Here is a 26,231-nt window from a genome sequence, read left to right on the forward strand (position 1 = left end):
GTCTTAACAACCAGCGGGCCTACCTCATAGCTGCCAGCACAAAATCGCACTGCCTTGAGGTTTAAAAAAATATAAAATATAATGATCAGCAACTCCTCGCGGATGATAAATCCTGATTGATATTTTATCGCATGTCATGTCTTCGTTTTGAGTGTTATATGCGATTCAGGCAAATAACTAGACAGCCTATTATCTCCTCTCGTGTTGAGTTGGCAGTTGGCTGTTAAGTTAAACTTTCGTGGCTTTGCAGGGATGTAGGTAAAGATTCTCAACAGTACTTCTTATTTAAAGTGTTTGCTATCAGTATCCGACTTTATTGGTTTTTAATTTTCTGCGTGTTCGCTAATTCTCACCAAGTGGATATTTCTTCTTCCCTTTTCAAATGAACTGTAAACATGTGCAGTCTTTCACCTTCCTGAAGATACTCCGTTACATGTGTGTGATTGTGTGTTTTCTTCGCAAAATACCTAGAATTTAAAATGATTTATTTATTTTGTTCTAAATTGATTTTAAATATTGGATGTGCGAGAAAGCCAGTGCTATGGCTGTAGGCTAGTAAACCCACTTATAACTGTGGATTTGTGTTGTCACCAAGAGTATGTAAACAAAATATAATCTTTCAACTTGCAAAAAATTTAAAACTATTACATTGAGTTTGCAGTTTATATGATAAGGAACTTTATGCATCCAGTATATCACCTTTGGTGATGGATTGTTGTGCGGGCTAATTTGGCATTCTTTGGAGTGGGGTAGGAAAGGAGCTGACCATCCGACGCCTTTTGTCATGTAGTGGTGTGGTTGTTTAGTTGAAAAGGATTGCTTATTCTCCAGCCCTGCAAGAAAAGTGTGAATGTTTTATCCTTGTAAATATATGGATTATTGTTATGACCTTCTACAATATCACTGTAAATAATATAGAAATAGATTGACAACATGCCATGCAGTAATTCAAAGTATGCCGAGAGTTAAAGCATGTATATATGTCAACTATATTATATATATAGTGCACCCACAATTTTTTCACACTACATTAAGAGACTATATGCTATTGGTATGGCTTAATAAACCTTAGTACTTTAAGAACAGTATCCTATTTTTGCCAATAACGTTATCAATAGCTCACACCATTATCGTGATGGTTTGTAAAATACATGATGGGATTGCCTAACTATTTGGGATTTTGAATCCAAATGCAGAATATTTTCATTGCAGTGTTAAAAGGCTCTTACAAGTAAATGTAACTTGATTTTGAAGATAAAAGCTACTGTAAGTATTTTTTTTTCTCCCCAGTACAGACTGGTATGCAGGGTCTGGAGATCAAATATCAAAGCTTGGGAGTCTTTTGATTATGGCATCTTGCTTCCTATTAGGGGCTATCCTATCAATTGGAATTTAATCTTAAATAAAAATGCACACTTGATATGCAAATTTAACAATTAGTGAGGGAGACAAAGAGCTAGCTGCAGCAAACCAGAAATAATCAGATGAAGAATGAAAACACAATAAGAAACCCTGAATATTGGAGAGATATGCATACAGACATAATATGAGAGGGGGAGGGTTCTGGAGAGGGTATACAAAGGTTTACAAAGGAAAAGGATATGGCAGCATTGCAGGGCAGCTATTTAGATAATGAACCCAGAGTGTGACAGGAATGGACAGAGTGTACAAACATTAAAAAAGCAGCAAATAGGGTCAAAGGGGGAAAAATGGTAAAAAGGCAAAATTAATGGCTCTTTACTTGAATACACATAGTAGTCGGAACAAAATAAATGAATTAACGGCATAAATAGAGGTTAATGGGTATGATCTTTTGGCCATTACGGAGACATGGTTACAAGGAGATCAAAGCTGGGAACTAAATATTCAGGGGTATGTGACTTTTTGAAAAGACAGGCAGGCAGCAAAGGGTGGTGGGGTAGCTTTGTTAGTATGTGATAAAATAAGTATGATAGCAAGAAATTACCTTGGATCGAAAGATGTAGAATCCATATGGGTGGAGGTAAGAAATAACAAGGGGAAGAAGACACTGGTGGGAGTAGCCTATAGGCCCCCTAACAGTAGCTATACTGTAGGACAGAGACTAAATCAGGAGATAATGAGGGCATATAAAAAGGCAATACATTAATCATGTGTGACTTTTAATCTTCTTGTAAATTGGGAAAATCAAATTGGCAGAGGTAGCCACGAGCAAGAATTCATAGTGTGTATTCGGGACAGTTTCCTAGAACAATATGTTGTGGATCCAACTAGGAATCAGGCTATTTTGGATCTGGTAATGTGTAATGAGGCAGGTTTAATAAATGATCGCAGAGTAAAGGATCCCCTAAGAAACAGTGACTATGGTAGAACTTAGCATTCAGTTTGAGAGTGAGAAACTTGGGTCAGAGACAACTGTGCTGAACTTAAATAAGGGTAATTACAAAGAAATGAGGGAAGAGTTGGCTGGAGTGGACTGGGAAAGGAGTTTAGCAGAAAAGATGATTGATGAACAATGGCAGCCTTTTAAAAAAATAGTTCAAGACTCACAACAAAGATACATCCCAGTGAGGAAGGATTCTAGGAAGGGGCTAAACCAACCATGGTTGACCAAGGAAGTTAAGGATAATATCAAATTGAAAGAAAAAACATACAATGTGGCAAAGATTAGTAGTAAGCCTGAGGATTGGGAAAGTTTTGAAAGCCAACAAAAGATGACCAAAAAAAAATAAAGAGGGAGAAAATAAACTTTGAAGTTAAACTAGCAAGTAATATAAAAACGGACAGTAAGAGCTTCTTTAAATATGTAAAATGTAAGAGAGAGTCCAAAATGATCAATTGGGAATTAGGAAATGTCAGAAGAGTTGAATAAATACTTTGCATCGGTCTTCATGGTAGAAGACACTATTAGCATTCCTGAAATACTAAATAACCAATGGGCAAAAGAGGTGGGGGGGGGAGGAAATAAATACAATACCATTGCTTAGTGGGAGGCGATGGCGTAGTGGTATTGTCGCTAGACTAATAACCCAGAAATCCAGAGTAATGCTCTAGGGTCCCAGGTTCAAATCCTGCCATGGCAGATAAAAATCTGGATCTAAAAGTCTAATGATGACCATGAAACCATTGTCAATTGTTGTAAAAACAAAATTTCCTTTTGGGAAGGAAATCTGCCATCGTTACCTGACTCCAGACCCACAGCTCTAAAATGCCCTCTGATATGGCCTAGCAAGCCACTCAGTTGTATCAAACCGCTACAAAGTCTCAAAAAAGAAATGATTGACCAAGGACCCAGAAACAAGAAGAGCAAACTCTACCCTGTCGACACTGCAAAGTCCTCCTTACTAACACCCGGGGGCTAGTGCCAAAATTGTGAGGGCTGTCTCACAGACTAATCAAGCAACAGCATGAAATAGTCATCCTCAAGGAATCATACCTTCCAGATAATGTGCCAGACACCACTGTCACCATCACCATCCAACACAGTGGTGTGCAGTTAGGATGGATTTGCCCTGGGAGTCCTCAACATTGACTTTGGACCCCATGAAGTCTCATGACATCAGATCAAACATGGGCAAGGACACCTCCTGCTGATTACCACACTTGAATCAGTGCTGCTAGACTGGGTCCGTGGCAGGTGGTGAGAGAACCAACAAGAGGGAAAAACATACTTAACCACATCCTCACCAATATGCCTGCCACAGATGCGTCTGTCCATGACAGTTTTGGTACGAGTAACCACTGCACAGTTCTTGTGGAGACCAAGTGCCGCCTTCACATTGAGGATACCCTCCATCATGCTGTGTGGTACTACCACCGTGCTAAATGGGATAGCTTTCGAGTAGATCTAGCAACTCAAGACTGGGCACCCATGAGGCGCTGTGGGGATAAACCTGGTTCAATGAAGAGTGCAGGAGACCATGCCAGGAGCAGCACTAGGCATTCCTAAAAATGAGGTGTCAATCTGGTGAAGCCGTAACACAGGACTACTTGCGTGCCAAACAGCATAAGCAGCAAGTGATAGACAGAGTTAAGTGATCCCACAACCAATAGATCAGATCTAAGCTCTGCAGTCCTACCAGATTCAGCCGTGAATGGCGGTGGACAATTAACCAACTTACTGGAGGAGGAGGCTCCACAAATATCCCCATCCTCAATGATACAGGAACCCAGCACATCAGTGCAAAAGGTAAGGTTGAAGCAATTGCAACGATCTTCAACCAGAAGTGCCCAATGGATGATCCATCTTGGCCTCCTCCGGAGGTCCCCAGCATCACAGATGCCAGTCTTCAGCCAATTCGATTCACTCCACGTGATATCAAGAAATGGCTGAAGGCACTGGATAGTGCAAAGACTATGGGACCTAACAATATTCTGGCAATAGTACTGAAAACTTGTGTTCCAGAACTTGCCGCGCCCCTAACCAAGCTGTTCCAGCTACATTACTGGCATCTATCTGGCTTTGTGGAAAATTGCCCAGCTATGTCCTGTACACAAAAAGCAGGACAAATCCAACCCAACCAATTACCGGCCCATCGGTCTACTCTCGATCATCAGTAAAGTAATAGAAGTGGTCATCAACAGTGCTATCAAGCTGCACTTGCTTTGTAATAGCCTGCTCGCTGACACCCAGTTTGGGTTCTGTCAGGACCATTCAGCTCCTGACCTCATTACAGCTTTGGCTCAAACATGGACAAAAGAGCTGAACTCCTGAGGTGAGGTGAGAGTGAATGCCCTTAACATCAAGGCTGCATTTGACTGAGTGTGGCATCAAGGAGCCCTAGCAAAACTGCAGTCAATGGGAATCAGGGAGAAAACTCTCCAGTGGTTGGAGTCATACCTAGCACAAGGGAAGATAGTTGTGGTTGTTAGTCAGTCATCTCAGCTCAAGGACATCACTGCAGGAGTTCTTCAGGGTAGTATCCTCAGCCCAACCATCTTCAGTTGCTTCATCAGTGACCTTCCTTCCATCATAAGGTCAGAAGTGGTGACGTTCACTGATGACTGCACAATTTTCAGCAGCATTTGCAACTCCTCAGATACTGCAGCAGTCCATGTCCAAATGCAGCAAGACCAGGACAATATCCAGACAATGGGCTGACAAATGGCAGGTAATATTCGCGCCACAAAAGTGCCTGGCAGTGACCATCTCCAACAAGAGATGACACTACCATCACTAAACCCCACTATCAACATCCTGGGGGTTACCATTGACCAGAAACTGAACTGGGATAGCTATATAAATACTGTGGCTGCAAGTGCAGGTCAGAAGCCAGGAATTCTGCGAAGAGTAACTCACCTCCTAAATCCCCAAAATCTGTGCACAAGTCAGGAGTGTGATGGAATACTCCCAACTTGCCTGGATGAGTGCAGCTCCAATAACACCCAAGAAGCTTGATCCCATCCAGGACAAAGCAGCCCACTTGATTGGCACCACATACACAAACATTCACTCCCTCCACCGCTGATGCACAGTGGGAGCAATTTGTACCATCTACAAAATGTACTGCAGGAATTTACCAAGGCTCCTTCGACAGCACCTTCCAAACCCATGATCACTACCACCTAGAAGGACAAGGGCAGCAGATAGATGGAAACACCACCACCTGGAAGTTCCCCACCAAGTCACTCACCATCTTAACTTGGAAATAGACTGCTGTTCCTTCACTGTTGCTGGGTCAAGATCCTGGAACTCCCATCCTAATAGCACTGTGGGTGTACCTACATTACATGGACTGCAGCAGTTCAAGAAGGCAGCTCACCACTACCTTCTCAAGGACAATTAGGGATGGGCAATAAATGCTGGCCCAGCCAGCGAAGCCACATCCCATGAATGAATTTTTAAAAATTAAAATTGTGGTGGAATACAGTTTTGCTGCTGATGATGGCCCACATCACCTCATGGATGCCCATTTTTGAGCTGCTGGATCTGTTAATGATGTGTTGTTTAAATGTGGGTGTAAGGCAGTTTGGAGAGGGGCTACATTGGTATAGGGAACTTGTGTTTTATTGCCTAATTGTACATGTGAATACCATTCAATTTTTAAAAATTCATTCATGGGGTGTGGGTGTCTCTGGCTAGGTGGTGGTGTTCCCATGCATCTGCTGCACTTGCCCTTCTAGCTGGTAATGGTTGTGGGTTTGGAAGGTGTTGTCTAAGGAGCCTTGGTGAGTTGCTGCAATGCATCTTGTAGAAGGTGCACACTGCTGCCACTGTGGTGGAGGGAGTGAATGTTTGTGGAAGGGGTGGCAGTCAGGTGGGCTGTTTTTTCCTGGATGGTGTCAAGCTTCTTGAGTGTTGTTGGAGCTGCAATCATCCAGGCAAGTGGGGAGTATTCCATCACACTGCTGACTTGTGCCTTGTTGATAGTGGACAGGCTTTGGGGAGTCAGGAGGTGAGTTACTTGCCACATGATTCCTGGTCTCTGACCTGCTCTTGTAGCCACTGTATTTATATGGCTAGTCCAATTTAGTCTCTGGTCAATGGCAACCCCCAGGATGTTGATGGTTGGGGATTTAATGATGGTAATGCCATTGAATGTCATGGGGCAATGGTTAGATTCTCTCTTGTTGGAGATGGTCATTGCCTGGCACTGTGTGGCACAAATGTTATTTGCCACTTGTCAGCCCAAGCCTGGATATTGTCTGGGTTTTTGGACATGGACTGCTTCAGTATCTGAGGAGTCGCGAATGGTGTGGAACATTGTGCAATCATCAGCGAACATCTGCACTTCTGACTTTATGATGGAAGGAAGGTCATTGATGAAGCAGCTAAAAATGGATGAGCCTAGGATACTACTCTGAGAAACTCCAGCAATGGTGTTCTGGAACTGAGATGATCGACCTCCAACAACCACAACCATCTTCCTTTGTGCTAGATATGACTCTTAACTAGTAGAGGGTTTTCCCCCGATTCTTATTGACTCCAGCTTTGCTAGGGCTCCTTGATGCCACACTCGGTCAAATGCTGCTTTGATGTCAAGGGTAGTTACTCTCATCTCACCTCTGGATTCAGCTTTTTTGTCGATGTTTGAACCAAGACTATAATGAAGTCAGGGATGGATGACCCTGGTGGAACCCAAACTGAGCATCAAGGAGCACGCTATTGCTAAGCCAGTGTCGTTTGATAGCACTGTTGTTGACTCCCTTCCATTGCTTTACTGATGATGGAGAGTAGACTGATGGAGTGGTAATTCGTCGGGTTGGATTTGTCCTGCATTTTGTGTACAGGACATAACTAGGCAATTTCCACATTGCCAGGTAGATGCCAGTGTTGGGGCTGTGCTGGAATAGCTTGGCTAGCGGTGCAGCAAGTTCCGAAGCACAAATCTTCAGTACTACTGCCAGAATATTGTCAGGACCCATATCCTTTGCTAGTACCCAGTGCCCTCTGCTGTTTCTTGATATCACATGGAATGAATCGAATTGGCTGAGGACTAACATCTGTGATGCTGGGGACCTCTGGAGGAGGCCAAAATGGATCATCCACTTGGTACTTCTGGCTGAAGATTATTGCAAATGCCTCAGCCTTATCTTTTGCAATGATGAGTTGGGCTCCCCATCCTATTTTTGGAGCATCCTCCTCCGGTGAGTTCTCTAATTGTCCACCACCATTTACGACTGGATGTGGCAGGACTGCAGAGCTTAAATCTGATCCATTGGTGGTGGGATTGCTTAGCCCTGTCTATCACTTGCTGCATATGCTGTTTGGCACACAAGTAGTCCTGAGTTGTAGCTTCACCAAGTTGACACCTCATTTTTAGGTATGCATGGTGCTGCTCTGGCGTGCCCTCCTGCACTCTTCATTGAACCAGGGTTAATCCCTTGGCTTGGTGGTAATGGTAGAATGGGGGATTTGCTGGGCCATGAGGTTACAGATTGTGGTTGAGCAGAATTCTGCTACTGCTGATGTCCCACAGCACCTCATAGATGTCCAGCTTGAGCTGTTCAAAATCTATCCCATTTAAGACGGTACTTCATCTCCACAAGGACTGTGCGGTGGTCACTCTTACCAATGCTATCATGGACAGATGCATCTGCAGCAGGCAGGTTGGTGAGGATGAGGTCAAGTATGTTTTTCCCTTTTTTTTGTTTCCCTCGCCATCTGCCATAGACCCAGTCTAACAGCTATGTCCTTTAGGACTCGACCAGCTCAGTCAGTAGTTGTGCTACTAAGCCACTCTTGGTGATGGGCATTGAAGTCCCCCACCCAGTGTACTTTCTGCGCCCTTGCCACCTCAGTGCTTCCTGAAGTGGTGTTCAACATGGAGGAGCACTGATTCATCAACTGAGGGGAGACAGTACGTGGTAATCAGCAGGAGGTTTCCTTGCCCATGATGCCATGAGAGCTCATGTGGTCCTGAGTCCCAGGGCAACTCCCTCCTGACTGTATACCACTGCGCCGCCATCTCTACTGGGTCTGTCGTTCCGGTGTGACAGGACATACCCAGGGATAGTGTTGATGGTGTCTGGGACATTATCTTTAAGGTACGATTCTGTGAGTATGACTATGTCAGGTTGTTGCTTGACTAGACTATGGGACAGCTCTCCCAATTTTGGCACAAGCCCCCAGATGTTAGGAAGGAGGACTTTTCTGGGTCGACAGGGCTGAGTTTGCCGTTGTCATTCCCAGTAGTGGTTTATACAACTGAGTGGCTTGCTAGGCCATTTCAGAGGGCATTTAAGAGTCAACCATGTAGCTGTCTGTCTGGTGTCACATGTAGGTCAGACTAGGTAAGGACAGCAGAATTCCTTCCCTAAAGGACATTAGTGAACCAGATAGGTTTTTACCACAATTGCCAATGCTCACCATTAGACTTTTAATTCCAGATTTTTATTGAATTCAAATTCCACCATGTGTCATAGTGGGATTCGAACCCAGGCCCCCAGGTCGATATGACTCTGGGTCTCTGGATTCCTAGTCCAATGTCAATACCACTATATTATCGCCTCCCTGCAATCATATTACCTCTGCAGAAAGGCAGATAACGAGTGAATATTAACATAAATGGTTTGTGCGGTAAAATGGCTATGTAGATTATGGACACAGGAGATAATGCAAGCAAGATACAACCGAGAATGATTTAAATCATTCTATATAAACATTGCAATTCAAATTTTCTAAAAAGAAGCGGAAAACTGCAGATGCCAGAAATCTTAAACAAAAATAAAAAATGTTGAAAACATTCTCCAGGTTGATCAGCATTCTGTGGATTGAACAAATATGTTCTGTTCTCTCCATAGAATACTGATTGATTTGATAAAATGTTTCCACAGCTTCAGTTTCACTTCAGAGTTTCTACAACTTTTTAGAATTAGCTTTACTGGAGCTTGGCTAGTCTCAGCAATATAAATTGCAAGTACGATCATCTTGTTGAAGATCATCTAGCAGGCAATTCTTATTTGCTGTATTTGATCATTTCTGTGCTACGCCTTAACCTGTGAAGTTTCTGGATGTGTGCATCAGATGGAGTGGCAATATTCTATTAGTAAGTTAAATAACTCGACAAACAATGTGGGCAAGTGATCAAATTGTAATCTCTGAATGAATATTAGATAGCTTCTGCAGTTCTGCTCCCACAACACTCAAGAAGCTTGACACCTTCCAACCTGCTTGATTGGCACCGCATCCACAAACATTCACTCCCTCCACCATCGATGCACGGTAGCAGCAGCGTGTACCATCTATAAGATGCACTTCGACAGCACCTTCCAAACCCACAATTACCACCATCTAGACAGACAAGGGCAGTGGAAAGATGGGAACACCACCACCTGGAAGATCCCTCCAAGTCACTCACTATCCTGACTTGGAAATATACCGTTCCTTCACTGTCGCTGGGTCAAAATCCTGGAATTCCCTTCCTAAAAGCACTGTGGATGTACCTACACCACATGGACTGCAGCAGTTCAAGAAGGCAGCTCACCACCACCTTCTCAAGGGCGATTAGGGATGAACAATAAATGCTGGCCCAGACAGCGAATCCCACATCCTGTGAATAAATAAAAAAATTACTTTCAAATAAAAATGTGAACTAGAAGTTTTTGAAAAAACATTTCCTTCATTCTCCAGATCCAAAGGGTATGAACTAAAGTTGAAGCAGGACCTCAAAATGCCTTTCAGAAAAGGTACGTAAGAGTCACTATTAATAAATAAACAAACTTACATAAAAAGGTGAATTGGTCTCCCCTCCAGTGCTGGTAAATAATCACATAGAATGATGCATTTAAATCATGTACAGAGAAGTCCCATGTCCTTATGTTCATGGGGCTTGGTCTGTGAAAAGTTAGTCATCATACTGCAGAGGCACTATAATTGGGTTCTGCACCGCTTGGCAATGGTGGGGCATTATTTCATAGAGCCCCTACTCTTGGTCATTGCCTCGTCACCTTTCTGGAATATGGGGGAGAGCTGGATTGTTTGACTGTGATTATGTCGCAATATAAAAGTCTGTTGCCACTTACTGTCTAGACTTACCTGTGAACCATGGTGCAGTACGTCAGTGCAAGTTCTTCTGTTGAAGCAAAGATGAAATTAGTGAAATTTAGATTTACTCTTCTTGTTCTTTTTCTTTTCCAGTTCATATCCTTGTAATCCTACTTGTTGCAATTGTGCTTTTGATAGTTATGCACCATAATCTATTTAATGTACATGACCTTTTGAGGAAGGAAAATTCAGGTATGTAGCAACCTTTAATGATTGGTGTTTCAGTTCATTCACAGCACTAAGTTTTGTATGCATCAACACCTTTTTATTCTACTAGAGTAATTATATTTTTGAAGTTCTGCTTTTTAGAGGTTATATCTGTCACTTTGTATTCCTACTTCAAACATGGATGTGTCGTTTATGAATGTGAAACGAATGTTGTAAATGGACAAAAGAATGATTTGCAAAAAGATGTATATTCACTTTGATGTGTTAATGCCCAATGTAATTTAGCAAGCATTTCTATTGATGCGAGACATATCCTAGAAGTGGTGTTATCTCATCTGTGATCTTGCAATCACCAGTAACATGACTTATCTTCTAGACTTGTAAGTTAATATGCTATGAGAAAGCCTTTGTGTTATGTTGTCAAATCATTAAAATAATCATTAGTTTGTTTTAACTGTTGTAAAAAATGTAACACACCATGATTTTATTTTTTAATATTACACACTAACAAATTATTTGTGTTACACTGGATGAGCTTTGTTCATCTTGGCTTTTTATCAGCCGGGTTGCTCCCAGCTTCTACAACAAAGAAGAAACATGTTTGTATTCATTTGATTATTATGAGTATATTGTTACTTATCTGCTGAATATCAGTCAAATGACCAAATATAACATGCAAAAAGAGGTCTGTTTGATTTAGCAACTATTCATTACTAAGTTATTTCATTTTTAAATCAACAGAAAATTAAAACAGTGAGTAAGTACAGTCATAATACAATCAAATGTACAAGAGATATATTCTCAAGTTCCTGACATTTTTAAGTAACATGACCAACTGTTTCTAAACAACCAGTTATTGTAGGAATCACAATTGAGTCACTGGGAAACCAGAAGTGTCCACTTTTGCTCCCTGTCAGCTAACATTAAAGAAGGTTAAAGCATTATCTCCTCAGTTTGTAAATTGCTTCCTCTTGTTCTTCAATTTTAACTTTGTAGAATCCAGATATGGTGGAGTACAGAGGTTTGCAGGAGAGAGAACTGGTGAAGAGATTCCAATTCTAATCCCAGCTGTAGAAGAGCGACTCGGAGGCGTTATAGCAGCTGTAAACAGTATATATAGTAACACCAGGTCAAATGTGGTCTTTTATATAGTCACTACAAATGATACCATTGATCATTTAAGGTAAACTTGTATTTTTGTTAATCTGCAAAAAAAAAAATTATGTTCTGCATTTAGTTTAATATAAGACCAGAATTAAACAATTGTAATTAACCTTGCCATTTGGTTTAGAGCTTGGCTTCAGAAGCAAGAGCTGATGGGTATCAAGTATAAAATTCTTGGATTTGATCCTCACATTTTAAAAGGCAAAGTGCAAGTTGAAGGTGATTCAACTGAAGTAAAACCAGTGAGTAACTGCTTTGCATGTGTGTCTGTATGTATTAAGTATAGAATCATAAAATATAGAAGGAACCATTTGGTTTGTTGTGCCTATGATAGCTCTTTGAGAGAGTTATCTAATTGATTCCATTCCCCTGCTCTGCATTTTTTTTTCATTTTCAAGTATGCATCCAATTTCTTTCTGAAAGTTACTATTGAATCTGCTACCACCACCCTTCAGGCAGTGCATTTTAGATTACAAATCATTGCAAAGATAAAAAAACCAAAATTCTCCAAATCTATGCTATGGCCCTGTTGCCAATTGCCTTACATCTTTTTCTTCCGGTTACCAACCCTGTTGCCATTGGGAACAGTTTTTCCTTATCTGTTTGGGCAAAATTCTTCGTAACTTTTAACAGCTCTATTAAATCTCCTCTTAATCGTCTCTATGCTAATCTCTCCATATATTGGAGTCTCTCATCTCTGATATCTTTCAAGTAAATCTCTTCTGCACCCAAGGCCTTGACACCCTACTTATAGTGAGGTGCCCAGAATTGGACACAATACTCCAGCTGAGAGCGTAACTTCCTTGCTTTTGTATTCCATGCCTCTATTTACAAAGCCTGGGATCTCATATGATTTTTTAATTGTTTTATCAAATTGTCCCACCATCTTCAAAGATTAGTATATGTCAGTTGTTTTTTTAATTGTTAATGTTTTTTTCTAAAGGAACTATTAAGGAGAACCAAAAATGTACAACTTTAAATTCCACTTTGCCACTTACCTTCATGTTTAGAGTTCAAATTCCAATAACCTCCATCCAAGTTGTATCATTTTAGTTTTTAGGTTTTGAAATGCCAGAAATAAAAACTTGGTTTTGATCAGTTTCAGGACCATTGATCCTCACTGTCTTTGTTAATGGACTAGTTGAAGATGTTTAGCTTTCAATGATAGGACGGTGGTCAGTCCAGCAATCAGCGCTGCACGTGGCTTTCATTACACACACATCCAGCCTGTCCCTCTGCCTGGTGATGACATAGTCAATTAGATGCTAATGCGTAGAATGGGTGTCCATCCAAGACACTTTGTTGCTTTTAGAGAGACGAAAATCTGTGTTGGTGATTAAGAGCTCATGCTCAGCACACATCTTCATCAAGAGGAGACCATTGCTGTTACAGTCAAGAATTAGAGGCCATCATAGAATTTATCCTTGACTTCATTAGGGTTGTTTATGGTAGGGGTGTACACACTGACGAGAGTTGCTTGGCAGTTGCTATGCAGGGGAGTTAAAGCACCATCAGACAATCAGTAACACCCTTGGGAAGGCAAATCAACTTACTGACAAGATAGTTTGTGACAGCACAGCTCAAGCTAGCTTTGTGACATTCTTCTTTTCCACTTCTTCTTTGCCACTCCATAAGAATGTGTAACCTGCACCAATTTTCTTGAGTTGACCCTCCTCAGGTAGACAAATCTTGCTGAGGGTGCTGATTTGGACATTGTACCTAGCCAGTTCTCTACCAACAAGAGTAGTTCTTCTCTCAGGTCTGTCGGCTGTGGCGTTGTCCATGCGGGTGCGCACATTCCATGCACTCATGATGACCAGTATCACCTTTGCTTTCTTTTTTGAGATTGACTTACAACTGCATTGATAGGATCCCTGCCAGCTGCAGCCTGCTGGCTAGGGAGGTGAAACGGATAATGTTTAGGGGATTTTTTCCTGATTTGTCCTGGATGGTGTCAAGCTTCTTGAGTGTTTTTGGAGCAGCTCTCATCCAGGCATATGAAGAGTATTCCATCACACTCCTGACTTGTGCCTTGTAGATGGTGGACAGGCTTTAGGGAGTGAGGATGAGAATTATTTATCACACGATTCCTAGCCTCTGACCTGCTCTTGTAGCCACAGTATTTATATGGCTAGTCTAATTCAGTTTCTGGTCGATGGTAACCCCCCAGGATGTTGATAGTTGGGGATTCAGTGATGGTAATGCCATTGAATGTCACAGGGAGATGGTCATTGCCTGGCACTTGTGTGGCGCGAATGTTACTTGTCACTTGTCAGTCCAAGTCTGGATATTTTCTTATTGAATTTGGACATGGACTACTTCAGTATCTGAGCAGTCACGAATGCTGCTAAACATTGTGCAAACATCAGTAAACATCCCCACTTCTGACCTTATGATGGAAGGAAGGTCATTGATGAAGCAACTGAAGATGGTTGGGCCTAGGACACTGCTCTGAGGTACTCTTGCAGTGATGTCCTGGAACAGAAATGATTGACCTCCAACAACCACAACCATCTTCCTTTATGCTAGGTATGACTCCAACCAGCGGAGAGTTTTCCCCCTGATTCCCATTGACTCCAGTTTTGCTAGGGCTCCTTGATGTCAAACTTAGTCAAATGCAGCCTTGATGGCAAGGGCAATCACTCTCACCTCACCCTTGGAGTTCAGCTCTATTCTCCATGTTTGAACCAAAGCTGTAACGAGGTCAGGAGCTGAGTGGCCCTGACAAAACCTAAACTGAGCATCATTGAGCAGGTTATTGCTAAGCAAGTGCCACCTGATAGCACTGTTGATGACCCCTTCCATCACTTTACTGATGATCAAGAGCAGACTAATAGGGGGCTAATTGGCCAGGTTGAATTTGTCCTGCTTTTGGTGTATAGGACATACCTGGGCAATTTCCACATTGTCGGGTAGATGCCAGTGTTGTAGTTATATTGGAACAGCTTGGCTAGGGGTGCAGCAAGTCCTGAAAGCAAGTCTTCAGTACTGTTGCCAGAATATTGTCAGGGCCCAAAGCCTTTGCAGTATCGAGTGCCTTCAGCCATTGCTTAATATCACATGGAATGAATTGAATTAGCTGAAGGCTGGCATCTGTGATGCTGGGGACCTCCAGAGGAGGCTAAGATGGATTATCCACTCAGCACTTCTGGCTGAATATTGTTGTGAATGCTTCAGCCTTATCTTTTGCACTGATGTGCTTGGCTGCTCCATCATTGTGGATGAGGATATTTGTGGAGCCTCCTCCAACAGTGAGTTGTTGAATTGTCCATCACCGTACACGACTGGATGTGGCAGGACTGCAGAGTTTAGATCTGATCCATTGGTTGTGGATTCGCTTAGCTCTGTCTATCACTTGCTGCTTATGCTGTTTGGCACGCAGTCCTGTGTTGTAGCTTCACCAGGTTGACACCTCATTTTGAGATATGGCTGATGCTGCTCCTGGCATGCCCTCCTGCACTTTTAATTGATCCGAGATTTATTTCCTGGCTTAGCAATGGTAGAGTGGGGAATATGCTGGGCCATGAGGTTACAGATTGCGGTTGAGTACAATTCTCCTGCTGTTGATGGCCAGTCTTGAGTTGCTAGATCTGTTCAAAATCTATCCCATTTAGTATGGTGGTAGTGCCACACAACATGATGGAGGGTATCCTCAACATGAAGATGGGACTTTGTCTCCACAAGGACTATGCAGTGGTCACTCCCACTGGTACTGTCAAGGACAGATGCATCTGTGGAAGACAGGTTGGTGAGGATCAGGGCAAGTGTGTTTTTCCCTCTTGTTGGTTACCTCACCACCTGTTCAGACCCAGTCTAGCAGCTATGTCCTTTAGGAATCGGCCAGCTCAGTCTGTGGTGGTGCTACCGAGCCACTCTTGCTGATGGACATTGCAGTCCCCCACTCAGAGTACAATCTGCACCTTTTCCACCCTCAGTGCTTCCTTGAAGTGGTGTTCAAGGTGGAGGAGTACTGATTCATCAGCTGAGGGGAGGCGGCATGTGCTAAGCAGCAGGAGGTTCCTTGCTCATGTTTGCCTGATGCCATGAGAGCTGAACTCAATGTTGAGGACTCCCAGGGTAATCCCTCCCAACTGTATACCACTGTGCCACCACCTCTGCTGGGTCTGTCCTGCTGGTTTGACATGATGTACCTAGGGATGGTGATGGTGTCTGGGACCTGATCTGTAAGGTATGATTCCGTGAGTATTACTATGTGAGGCCGATGCTTGACTAGTATGTGAGACAGCTCCCCCAATTTTGGCACAAGCCCCCCAGGGATTAGTAAGGAGGACTTTGCAGAGTCGACAGGGCTGAGTTTGCCATTGTTGTTTCCTGTCCCTAGGTCAATGCCGGGTGATCCGTTCCTTTTTATTGACTTTATAGCAGTTTGGTGCAACTAAGTGGCTTGCTCGGCCATTTCAGAGGGCATTGAAGTGTCAACCACATTATTCGGGATCTGGAGTCACGTGTAGGCCAGGCTGGGAGAGGACGACAGATTTCCTTCCCTAAAGGACATTAGTGAACAAGATGGGTTTTTACGACAATCGACAGTGGTTTCATGGTCATCATTAGACTTTTAGTTCCAGATTTTTTATTGAATTCAAATTCCACCATCTGCCATGCCCCATGGCATTACCCTGGCTCTCTGGATTACCAGTCGAGTGACAATACCACTATGCCAGATGTCTCCCCTATGACATGGAGTATAGTGAGGAAGAGTTGCACATTGTCAGCCTCAGTCAGTCATCCTGACCTATCTTGGTTTAGTGGCAAGACAAGTCTAGACAGCTGGAGATAGATCTGGATGCATAGGTGAGCAGGATGTCTTCTGTGTCTTGCCAAGCCCTGTGTGTACCATAACACGGTACTGATATGCCTTCAAGGCCATTTGATCTTAGATTGGTTTCATCCATCCAGTCCACTGGAATCAGTCTTCATATGCCAGGATAGACAAATCCCAAAGTCACTGAGGATAGGGACCTGACTTGTTTTGGCCCACTCGTCGAAGTGGCTTACTTGGGAGTGTGACCGCTGTTGCATGCTAACAACCACTGCACTGCCTTTTCATTTCAAAGGTAAACATCAAGATCTATCCCTCTGGATGTCCTAAGCGTATTAAAGTCCAGAAGCGTCTCAAGGCTCAAACAAGCAATCATGAAGGAATCTCTGTCAGAGAAATTCAAGGGTCGCCTATGTACAGTGAAAATGGACACTGATTGCATTGAGGATGACTGGGCGACCTTCAGGGATATCGTGCACTGCTCTGGAGGCCCTTGGCACTATCCCTATAAGCATCAAGGTTGGTTTGATGAAAACAATGAGATAATCCAGAAAGTACTGCAGAAGAAACATCACCTCTGTGGGCTTTACCTCAATGACAATTTTTTTAAAAATTATTCATTCGTGGGATGTGGGTGTCGCAGAGGGCATTTTTAAGAGTCAACCACATTGTGGTCTGGAGTCATATGTAGGCCAGACCAGGTAAGGACAGCAGATTTCCTTCCCTAAATGAAGTGGGTTTTTATAACAACCAGCAATGGCTTCATGGTCATCATTAGATTTTAATATCAGATTTTTACTGAACTCAGATTTCACCATCTGCCATGGTGGGATTCGAACCCAGGACCCCAGAGCATTACCCGAGGTTTGTGGAATACAAGTCCAGTTGCAATACCACTATGCTACTACCTCCCCTCAAATTATCACTATCCAAGCACAATGCTTACTGAAACACCCACTGGACTGTCCAAGCCCAGAGGGATGCAAGACTTGGCTGAATCAGAAAGCAGGTGAGTCGTACGCAGACCACAAAGAGTGGCAATGATTCTACAATGATCTGAAATCTGTGGGCCTCAGTTACTGATTCATCACAAATTCTTGGTGCCAACCATTCAACACTGCTCACAGAAAAAACCTAAGTTCTAGAAAGATGGACATAGTAGTTTAGCTAAATCCTCAGTTGGCCTTCAGCCACCAATGAAGAGACAATCAACAGGTTGCCATCAAATGCTCACTTGATTACCCCCCTACACTGTTAGAAACAATCAAACTCTTGCCTGTTTCGTGTTGTCATTGAGCTTTGAGATTTTACTGTTACCTTGATGAGGCTTTGCTTATTCTATGATCGTCTTGAGATAGTCAGTTTATAGTTTTTCTAAGAACTATTTATTTACACTATTTACAAGACTTCATAGTAAGTACATAGTTTCTAAGACACAGATTATTCTGCACTTTGCTCTCTTAGAGCCTCTTGGTCATCTGACCCTTGATGTCATGCTTACATCATCATTAATAGTGTCATGGTCTAATTAACATAACCATGAATCCATTATACTACACTGTCTCGCAGCAAAGCTCCAGGGACTGATGCTATCCAGCTGAGGTTTACAAAGCTGGAGATTAATGCCTGGTCAAGAATCTCTCTGAACTCTTTCAGTCTATGTGGGAGCAAGGAATCATCCCGCAAGAATACAAAGATGCCTCCATTGGCCACCTGTACAAGCGGAAAGGAACTCACCAATCTTGCAACAATCATAGAGGAATCTCACTCCTCTCCATCATTGGCAAGATCTTCACCAGAATCCTTCTGAACAGCTTAGTGCAACATCTCGACCAGTAACTGCTGCCAGGGAGTCAGTGCAGTTTCATAAAAGGTTGAGGAACCACTGATATGGTGTTTGCAGTTAGCCAGCTCCAGAACAAATACCAAGAACAGAATATAGACCTCTACCGCACATTTGTTGACCTGACCACGGTCAAGATATTGACCAAGATATTGCATGGACAAAAAGCTGCTCAATGCGATAATACCAGGCAAAGACCAAGGTCTCAAAGGATGGACTTTGTGATTTCCTGTTTGCTGATGACTGTGTACTAGCTGGACGAACAACATAACATTGATTTGTCCTCCAATGCATGTGACAACTTCAGCCTTACGATCAGCATGAAGAAAACTGAAGCAGTATACCAACCTGTTCCAGGAAACCCTAACTCAAGCCGAAGGTTTCAGTCCATGACCAGAGCCTGTCAGAAATGGATAAGTTCACTTATCTCAGCAGCACACTCTCTCGAGCTGCCTACATTGATGACAAAACTTGTGCAAGAATTGCCAAAGCAAGTGCAGCCTTCAGCAGACTTCCAACATCTGTCTAGGAATGAGGAGGAGTAACTCTGCCTACCAAACTGAAAGTCTACAGAGCAGTAGTCCTGCACACACTACGCTTGTGAGACTTGGGCTGTGGCATGCCAAAAAGCTCAACCACCTTCACTTGACCTGCCTTTATAAGCTTCTGATCAGATGAAAAGACAAAATACCAGCTGCTGAGGTGCCCTAGCTGCCATGCGAAGCCTCCACATCATACTGAGACAGTCATAGTTGAGTTGGGCTAATCATGCAGCCAGAATGCCTGACACTTGCTTACCAAAGCGAATCTTCTTTGGAGAGCTTGAGCTTGTGGTGCACTGTCATGGCAGTCAAAGGAAGCGCTACAAGGACATTCAGAAGGCTTCACTTTGGAGTTTCAATTTTGATTTCAAGTCCTGGAAGAAGCTTGCTCAGAATCTAAGCACAACCAAATAAAAAATGGTACAGCCTCTTTCAAAAGCAAGTGCAAATCATAGGCAGAGAGAAAATGCAAGGAGAGGAAATCTCAAACCAGTAACTCATCCAAAACTCAACCGTCTGCGGTATCCTATTCAATTTGCAGCAGAACCTCCTGGGATCAGATCAGCCTTAACAGCCACCTATATACCCACTGGAATTATACTAAACACTCAGAAGATGAACACCTTTACTTCAAAGGATGAACAAGGGATTGACGGTATAGAGTCAACATTCTGATATAAAGATATGTGTGGATATTGGGACCATAAATAAAAGCAGATTACAGGCAGATCTAATGCAATGGGGAAATTGACCTGCATCCATTAGATAACAACTGAGATTTTGATGAAAGTCTGAATGTGAAAAGTAATCCTGCAGGGTAGCAACTGATTTGTTAAACGCTGCATAGACAATGCTGTCATAAATTCAGAATATATTATTGGTAGGGAAAAATAAGGATGAAGCATCATTTACCAACACACAAAATCTTTCTGCTTTTCTGGAAGATTTAGTTAATTACTGTACAAGCTGAAAGAAAATTAACACTGATAGCAATTGGATTCAAGCCAGGCTAGGGTATACTGCCTCATTCACTTGTCTTGCCTCTTGCTCAGCAATACACATGAACATAAGAAACTATTTTGAAATTGGATTTCAATGCATGCCTCGGTTTGAGGCAAAGGTGTGTGAATAAAACTATTGAATTAAATTGATGTAATATAGGTATTACAAGCCACGTGCCCTGAGATATGAGGCCATGTAGCAACCTAAAGGTCTCTACACAGGCAGTGCACAAGTCGGCTCCCTTAAATTGATGCTCATGCACTGCCACAAAAATAAATTAAATGGGCCACACATTTAAACAGATCACCTATGCACTCCACAAAAGAGAACATTGGTTACAAGGACCAATTTAAACCTCTATTGCTGTTGCAATTCTGTAAGAAAATTAACAATAAATAAGTACTGTGCATGATCAACAATGATCTACTATATTTGAATGGTGTCAGCACTCTCTAATGGTGCATCTGGTTAAGGCTGGGATTAGCTGAATAGTGGTATGAAAATGTGAGAATACCCTTGGCTTTGCTTGATTGTGGATAAATGATTCTGTATGCACAACTTTATAGAACTTAATTTTTGTTGTCAATTTTCTCCTCTCTCCTAAAACTCCTAGCTGGGTTACTGTTCAGCAGGGATTGGGCACCTGACCCAAATGGTTACGATCTGTCTGCTAAGGTAATAGATCATAGGGGACATAATAGTTCAACCTGAAGCTGTTCTCACTCGATATCCAAACAAATACACTTTTTGGAAAAGTTGGTGAATAACAGTCAGGACTGGGAAGTGCAGATTTTTTCCCTTCTTTATCCCAGATATGGAGCTAAATAGCAGTTTCCATACAGGTACACTTGCTGAGATCAGCAACTCAGTACAAACTAACTAAGGATCAATCCTGGGACTTTCTCTATATCACCTATTTAGTCTTCAAAATGAAAGTTATAAATAATAATTGGACTGATTCCCAAATACAGCAAAGCAAGCATAATCCATCCATTCTCACTTATCTACACTTCAAACTTGTCTGCACTCTGAATCCTCTCAACTGCAGTGTGGGGTAACTCTAATACCTATAGAACACATCTACAGAAAAAGCCACAGCATCAGGATATTGAGCTCATTAAGTATTAAGTGCAACTGAACAAGATCTGTCAGAGTCTCAATCACTTACACACTGGTCATTCAAAAGTAATGATACAGGGTTGGGGTTATAATCTCAGTAATTTGGTGATGTGCAACTGTGCTAATGATTTGCGAATGATGGGGCCATCTACTCCATTGCGAACTCTTGGATGAGTCCTATAATGTTGCTGACTTTGCCAAATAAAATGATATTATTCAGGCATGCGTGTCCATGTAGAAGGGAAGAGTGTGAAGATATGGTACATGATCTATTGTTCACTGTCATCCAGATAATATTCTCCATCCTTACAGTGCAAGATCCATTGTATTCCTTTGGGTGTTTGATTGTTTTGATCTATATTGATCCCTGATTACCATGGCCTCACTTCTCAAATAGCTATTTGCCTACGTCCCCTCCATCACCCCTTTCAAATAATTAATAAATTTAGCCTGTACTTTTAATGGGAGTTATTTCACATATGCATTACTTAGGCAGGTGGTATGAGGGGAGGAAGAGTTTCTGCCAATCACTAGTCCCACTGGATGTTAATTTGTCTAATTGTGTACTTACGGTCGAAGAGAGAGCCTGCAATTGTCATTCGTTATTTCAGCATTTTGCGGGTCTATCATATTAGCACCTTTGTATCAATGTTTTGGATGCACATGAACTAACAATCAGAAGAATAACTTGGGAGCCTGACTGTAGAACTGACTGCAGACAGCAAGAGGTATGAGGTGCCTCCAGAACAATTTTGCATTGCTCGGGTTTCACATGGTGTATAGTTAAGTTTAAACTTTTCCAAACTTAATTTTAAATCTGTTTCATGTTATTTGAGAGGACCTATTATGACACAACCGATGGTTAAGGCTGAGTTGTTCAAATCCCAGAGGGAAACTTTTTTTCAATTTGTATGTTTCGGGATGCAGGCTTTGAATTCAGTAGTAATCAGACCACCGAGTCTCAAGAAGGTTTTTATAAAACTAAATTAAATATTTATTAATACAAGAAAGATTGTAAATGAATACATACAAAATTATTACTATAGTAACTACAAAATCCCCTAAATAATCTGACTTTCAGTTACATACATGTTAAGGCAACAGCAAATCTCATAGATTTAAAGAGACACCTAGCAGAGCACACCCTGGACATTCGCACTCATTTTGAGTTTCTTTCAGCTCTGGGTCCTTGCAGACAGACTTGAGGTTAGCAGGCTGGAGGCTTCTCACACATGATGGATCTTAAAATGTCTCTCCCTTACACACAATCTCCTTTATCCTTTATACCTATCTTTCTTTTTGAATGTTAATTTTTCATTGTATCACTAGGCTTTTAATTTTATCTCTTCTAACAATAACATCCTTTGATTCCACCAATTTTATTAGTAAACTGAAAAAATAAACACATTGCTTGGCATCTTGTGCAAGATTTCACATATTCTTTTGAATGGTTTATTTAAAAATGCAAATTTCCCCCTTGGACACCTATGTTTCTAAACTTCCTCATGTTTATCTAATTACCATTTCAAACTCACTTCTTTCTATACATCAAAGTTTCTAGACCAGTTGGCTTTAATCCAATTAAGACACACACATAAACACATAGACACAAACACCACGAAACTCTTATTTTAAAAAATAATTTCCAATAACATTATAGACATTAATAACTCTTCATTACAGGACTTGACGCCTTTCTCCTAACATTTAAATTTAATTGTCATGTAGAAGTAGAGCTCTGCATAAGCTGGACAGTACCTCCAGCATACTGACACAATGTCACTTCATATGAATACTAGTCTTCATTCAAATAGCACCTGTAGTATAACTGACCCGGTAAAGATCTAGTTCATATTTCTTCACCTGTATTTTTCATGTCTTCCATCTTAATGTCTTGATGGACAAGATAAATAATTATGTATTTAATCAGTGCAAACATAAAATATAGTGGTACTAAGATAAGATTATATCTATACATGACAGAAGATTAATTATAAAAGACAACATTTCACCTTGTTTTGTCCTCAAGTTAAATGCTTGCTGGTATATCATTTTAGTAAACTTAGATCATTTTACTATTTGAATTGGAATTGAATATTAAAGCTCATATCTTGATTTTTTAAATCATTGTTTTCAGTTGACTTTTGCAAGGTTTTACCTTCCTATGTTGATTTCTGGCACAGAGAAAGTCATTTACCTGGATGATGATGTGATTGTGCAAGGTAATCTTTTGCTTTGTTTCTAATGTATACATCTAAATATAGGTTAAAGATGTCAATAGACAGAGCATTGAGTAGAGGAATTACATGTTTTCATGACTTAGTGAACGGGCTAATACTATGTACTGGATTTCTGATTTGAAAATGTATCAAAATGTTTTAATTTTCAACCATTACATTTACTTATTTAAGGCAGCTGAATTTATAGCAGCTGCATTTCCATAAATTACATCAATTTATGGTAGTAATTTGCAAAAAGTAATTGTTAATGAAAAGTCTTTTCATAGTCCTATATCTGAAAATGAAAACGTCTGTTTGCTTATTATAGATGAAACAGCATTCCAATTGCACAAACGCTTTGAGACATTTCAGCCTCATAAGACACTATATAAATGTAAGCTTTACTTTTTTTTCTTGCACTCGGTGCATTAGGAGACATTCATGAACTTTATGATACTGAACTGAAGGCAGGTCATGCTGCAGCATTTTCTGAAGATTGTGATTCTGTATCTTCCAAGGTGTTGGTTAGAGGTGCTGGAAGTCAGGTATTTAATGTTCAGTGCAAAATCTGCTATTGGAAAAATTTACCAAACAATTATATGATATGTGAGGCATTAAAGGCAACTGAAGTATATTAGAAATTATATTGTGTTGATTATGTTGATTTGGTCTTTAACTGAGACAGAGGTAATGAAGGTCAGATGTTCTCTATGAAAGGTGTGGAACAATGAATGAACTTAATTGTTCTCAATTCAGTAGGTTAGTAGCACCCTAATATTTGGCCTTATTTACATAATATATCATTCGTTTTTCTTACCCGCAACCAATCTACAAGTGATCCTATAATTTGAAAAAGTTCATAATAAGCATAAAAATGAGGCTCCTTGAATAGGCTAGCACTTACATTATTGAGTTGCTGAGCAATACAAACGAGTAGCTTGCAGGTTCAACCCTTAGTCTTTAAGTATTCACTGTTAGCTAGGATTAAGCAGAATGAATACATTGACATCAGCATTATTAAGTTGAGGAGGAGAAAAATCACCTATAGTAGCTTCTGCTGGGTGCAATCAAGTACTCTATTTAAAGTGTGCAAACATGCACTTTGCAAGAAAAAAGGATTGGACTTAGTTGTGATACATTGACAATCAAATAGTATGCTGGCACTGAAGTCGAAGCTCATTTTTGAAGTATAGCCATTTCTGTGAGATACTGGAGGGTGCCCTGTGTCTGTGGAGTGGTACCCCATGATTTCAGGGTGGAAGAGTAAAACGTGGTTGTTATGGGGTTGGGGGCGGGGGGACATAAATGACATGCTTTTAGCGGTTTATAATTAGTAAATTTGTCCAGAATATTATTTGTACGACACAATATGTGAAAACTGTTAAGTTGTTTCCCCATCTGGTCTGTTTTTGTTCCCTTGGGATAAAGTCATCGTAAGATTGTAAGAAATAGTTGCTGGGGTAGGCCATTTGGTCCATTGTTCCTACTCCACCATTCAGTAAGATCATGGCTGATCTGATTGTGGCTTTAACTCCACTTTCCTGCCTGAACATAATCCTTGACTCCCTTATCGATCAAAAATCTGTCTAACTCAGCCTTGAATATATTTAATGATCCAGACTCCACTGCTCTCTGTGGAAGAGAATTTCAAAAATTAACGACCCTCTGAGAGAAGAAAATCCTCCTCATCTCCATCTTAAATGGGAGATCCCTTACTTTTAAACTATGCCCCTTAGTTCTAGATTCCCCCGCAGGAGGAAACATCCTCTCAGTACCTGTCAAGTCTCCTCAGAATCTTATATGTTTCAATAAAATCACCTTTCATTCTTCCAAACTCCAACAATTAGAGGCCCAGCCTACTCAAGTTTTCCCCATTAGACAACCCCATTATCCTAGGAATCAGGCTAGTGAACCTTCTCTGAACTGATTCCAATGCAAATATATTTCTCCTTAAGTAAAGAGGCTAGAACTATGTACAGTATTCCAGGTGCTTTCTCATCAACACCCTATACAGTTGTAGCAAGATTTCCCTACTTTTATATTCCATCCCTCTTGCAATAAAGGCCAATGTTTCATTTGCCTTCCTGATTGCACCCCCTCCTATCTTGAACAGTGGTGATACATTTACGGTTTTCCAATCTGCTGGGAATATAGAGAATTTTGGAAGATAATCACATAATCTCTGCAGCCACTTCCTTTAAGATTCAAGGATGCAGGCCTTCAGGTCCAGGGGACTTGTCCACCTTTGGTCCCATTACTTCGTCTAGTACTTTTTTCTCTAGTGATTGTGATTTTTTTTTAAGTTCCTCCCTCCTGTCCCCTGCATTTCTACTATTCTGTGGATGTTTTTTGTGTCTTCAACTGTGAATACAGATATAAAATACTTGTTCAAAGTCTCTGTTATGTCCTTGTTTTCCATTACTAATTCCCCAGTCTCGCCCTCTAAGACACTGGTGCTCACTTCTGCTACTCTTTTCCTTTTTTTAATACTTGTAGAAGCTTTTACTGTCTGTTTCTATATTTCTAGATTTCCCCTCATACTCTTAATTTCTCTCAATCTCCAATTTCTTCCTCCCTATTTTTCAGTCATCATTTGCTGATTTCTAAAATGTTCCCAATCTTCTGGCCCACCAGTAATCTTTACAAAATCGTACATCTTTTATTTTGATACTGTACTTCACTTCCTTAGTAAACCACAGATGGTGCATCGCTCTCATAGGGTCTTTCTTTCTCAATGAAATGTACCTGAGAGTTATGAAATATTTCCTTAAATGTCTGTCACTGAATGGAAAGCAAGAAAATGTACAGCGAGTTTGCATAGTGGATCTGGGAGTGTTTCACTAGAAGATGACCATGAGTCTGCAATAGAACCTCTGATGATGGAAAGTAGAGATCCTGTAATAGGAATCCAGAAAGACTTCAAAGTGCA

At 41.2% G+C, this 26,231-nt stretch overlaps 1 protein-coding gene across 2 annotated transcripts in view; it reads left to right on the forward strand.

The window, feature by feature from the left end:
* The first annotated feature begins 116 nt into the window (after positions 1 to 116).
* glt8d1 (glycosyltransferase 8 domain containing 1) overlaps positions 117 to 26,231 on the forward strand; it is a 37,605-nt gene continuing 11,490 nt past the window's right edge. Inside the window, exons 1-7 of one of the 2 annotated variants that reach the window (XM_041192721.1) lie at positions 117 to 258; positions 10,052 to 10,107; positions 10,559 to 10,657; positions 11,630 to 11,816; positions 11,925 to 12,039; positions 23,221 to 23,305; positions 23,735 to 23,847. In XM_041192721.1, coding sequence (XP_041048655.1) covers positions 10,092 to 10,107; positions 10,559 to 10,657; positions 11,630 to 11,816; positions 11,925 to 12,039; positions 23,221 to 23,305; positions 23,735 to 23,847 — 615 coding nt within the window. In that variant the 5' untranslated portion in view covers positions 117 to 258; positions 10,052 to 10,091. The remainder of the gene's footprint in view (positions 259 to 10,051; positions 10,108 to 10,558; positions 10,658 to 11,629; positions 11,817 to 11,924; positions 12,040 to 23,220; positions 23,306 to 23,734; positions 23,848 to 26,231) is intronic. The other variant, XM_041192722.1, reaches the window with a different exon arrangement.

The sequence above is a fragment of the Carcharodon carcharias genome, chromosome 7, assembly GCF_017639515.1.
Source record: "Carcharodon carcharias isolate sCarCar2 chromosome 7, sCarCar2.pri, whole genome shotgun sequence".
In the NCBI taxonomy this organism is placed as follows: domain Eukaryota; kingdom Metazoa; phylum Chordata; class Chondrichthyes; order Lamniformes; family Lamnidae; genus Carcharodon; species Carcharodon carcharias.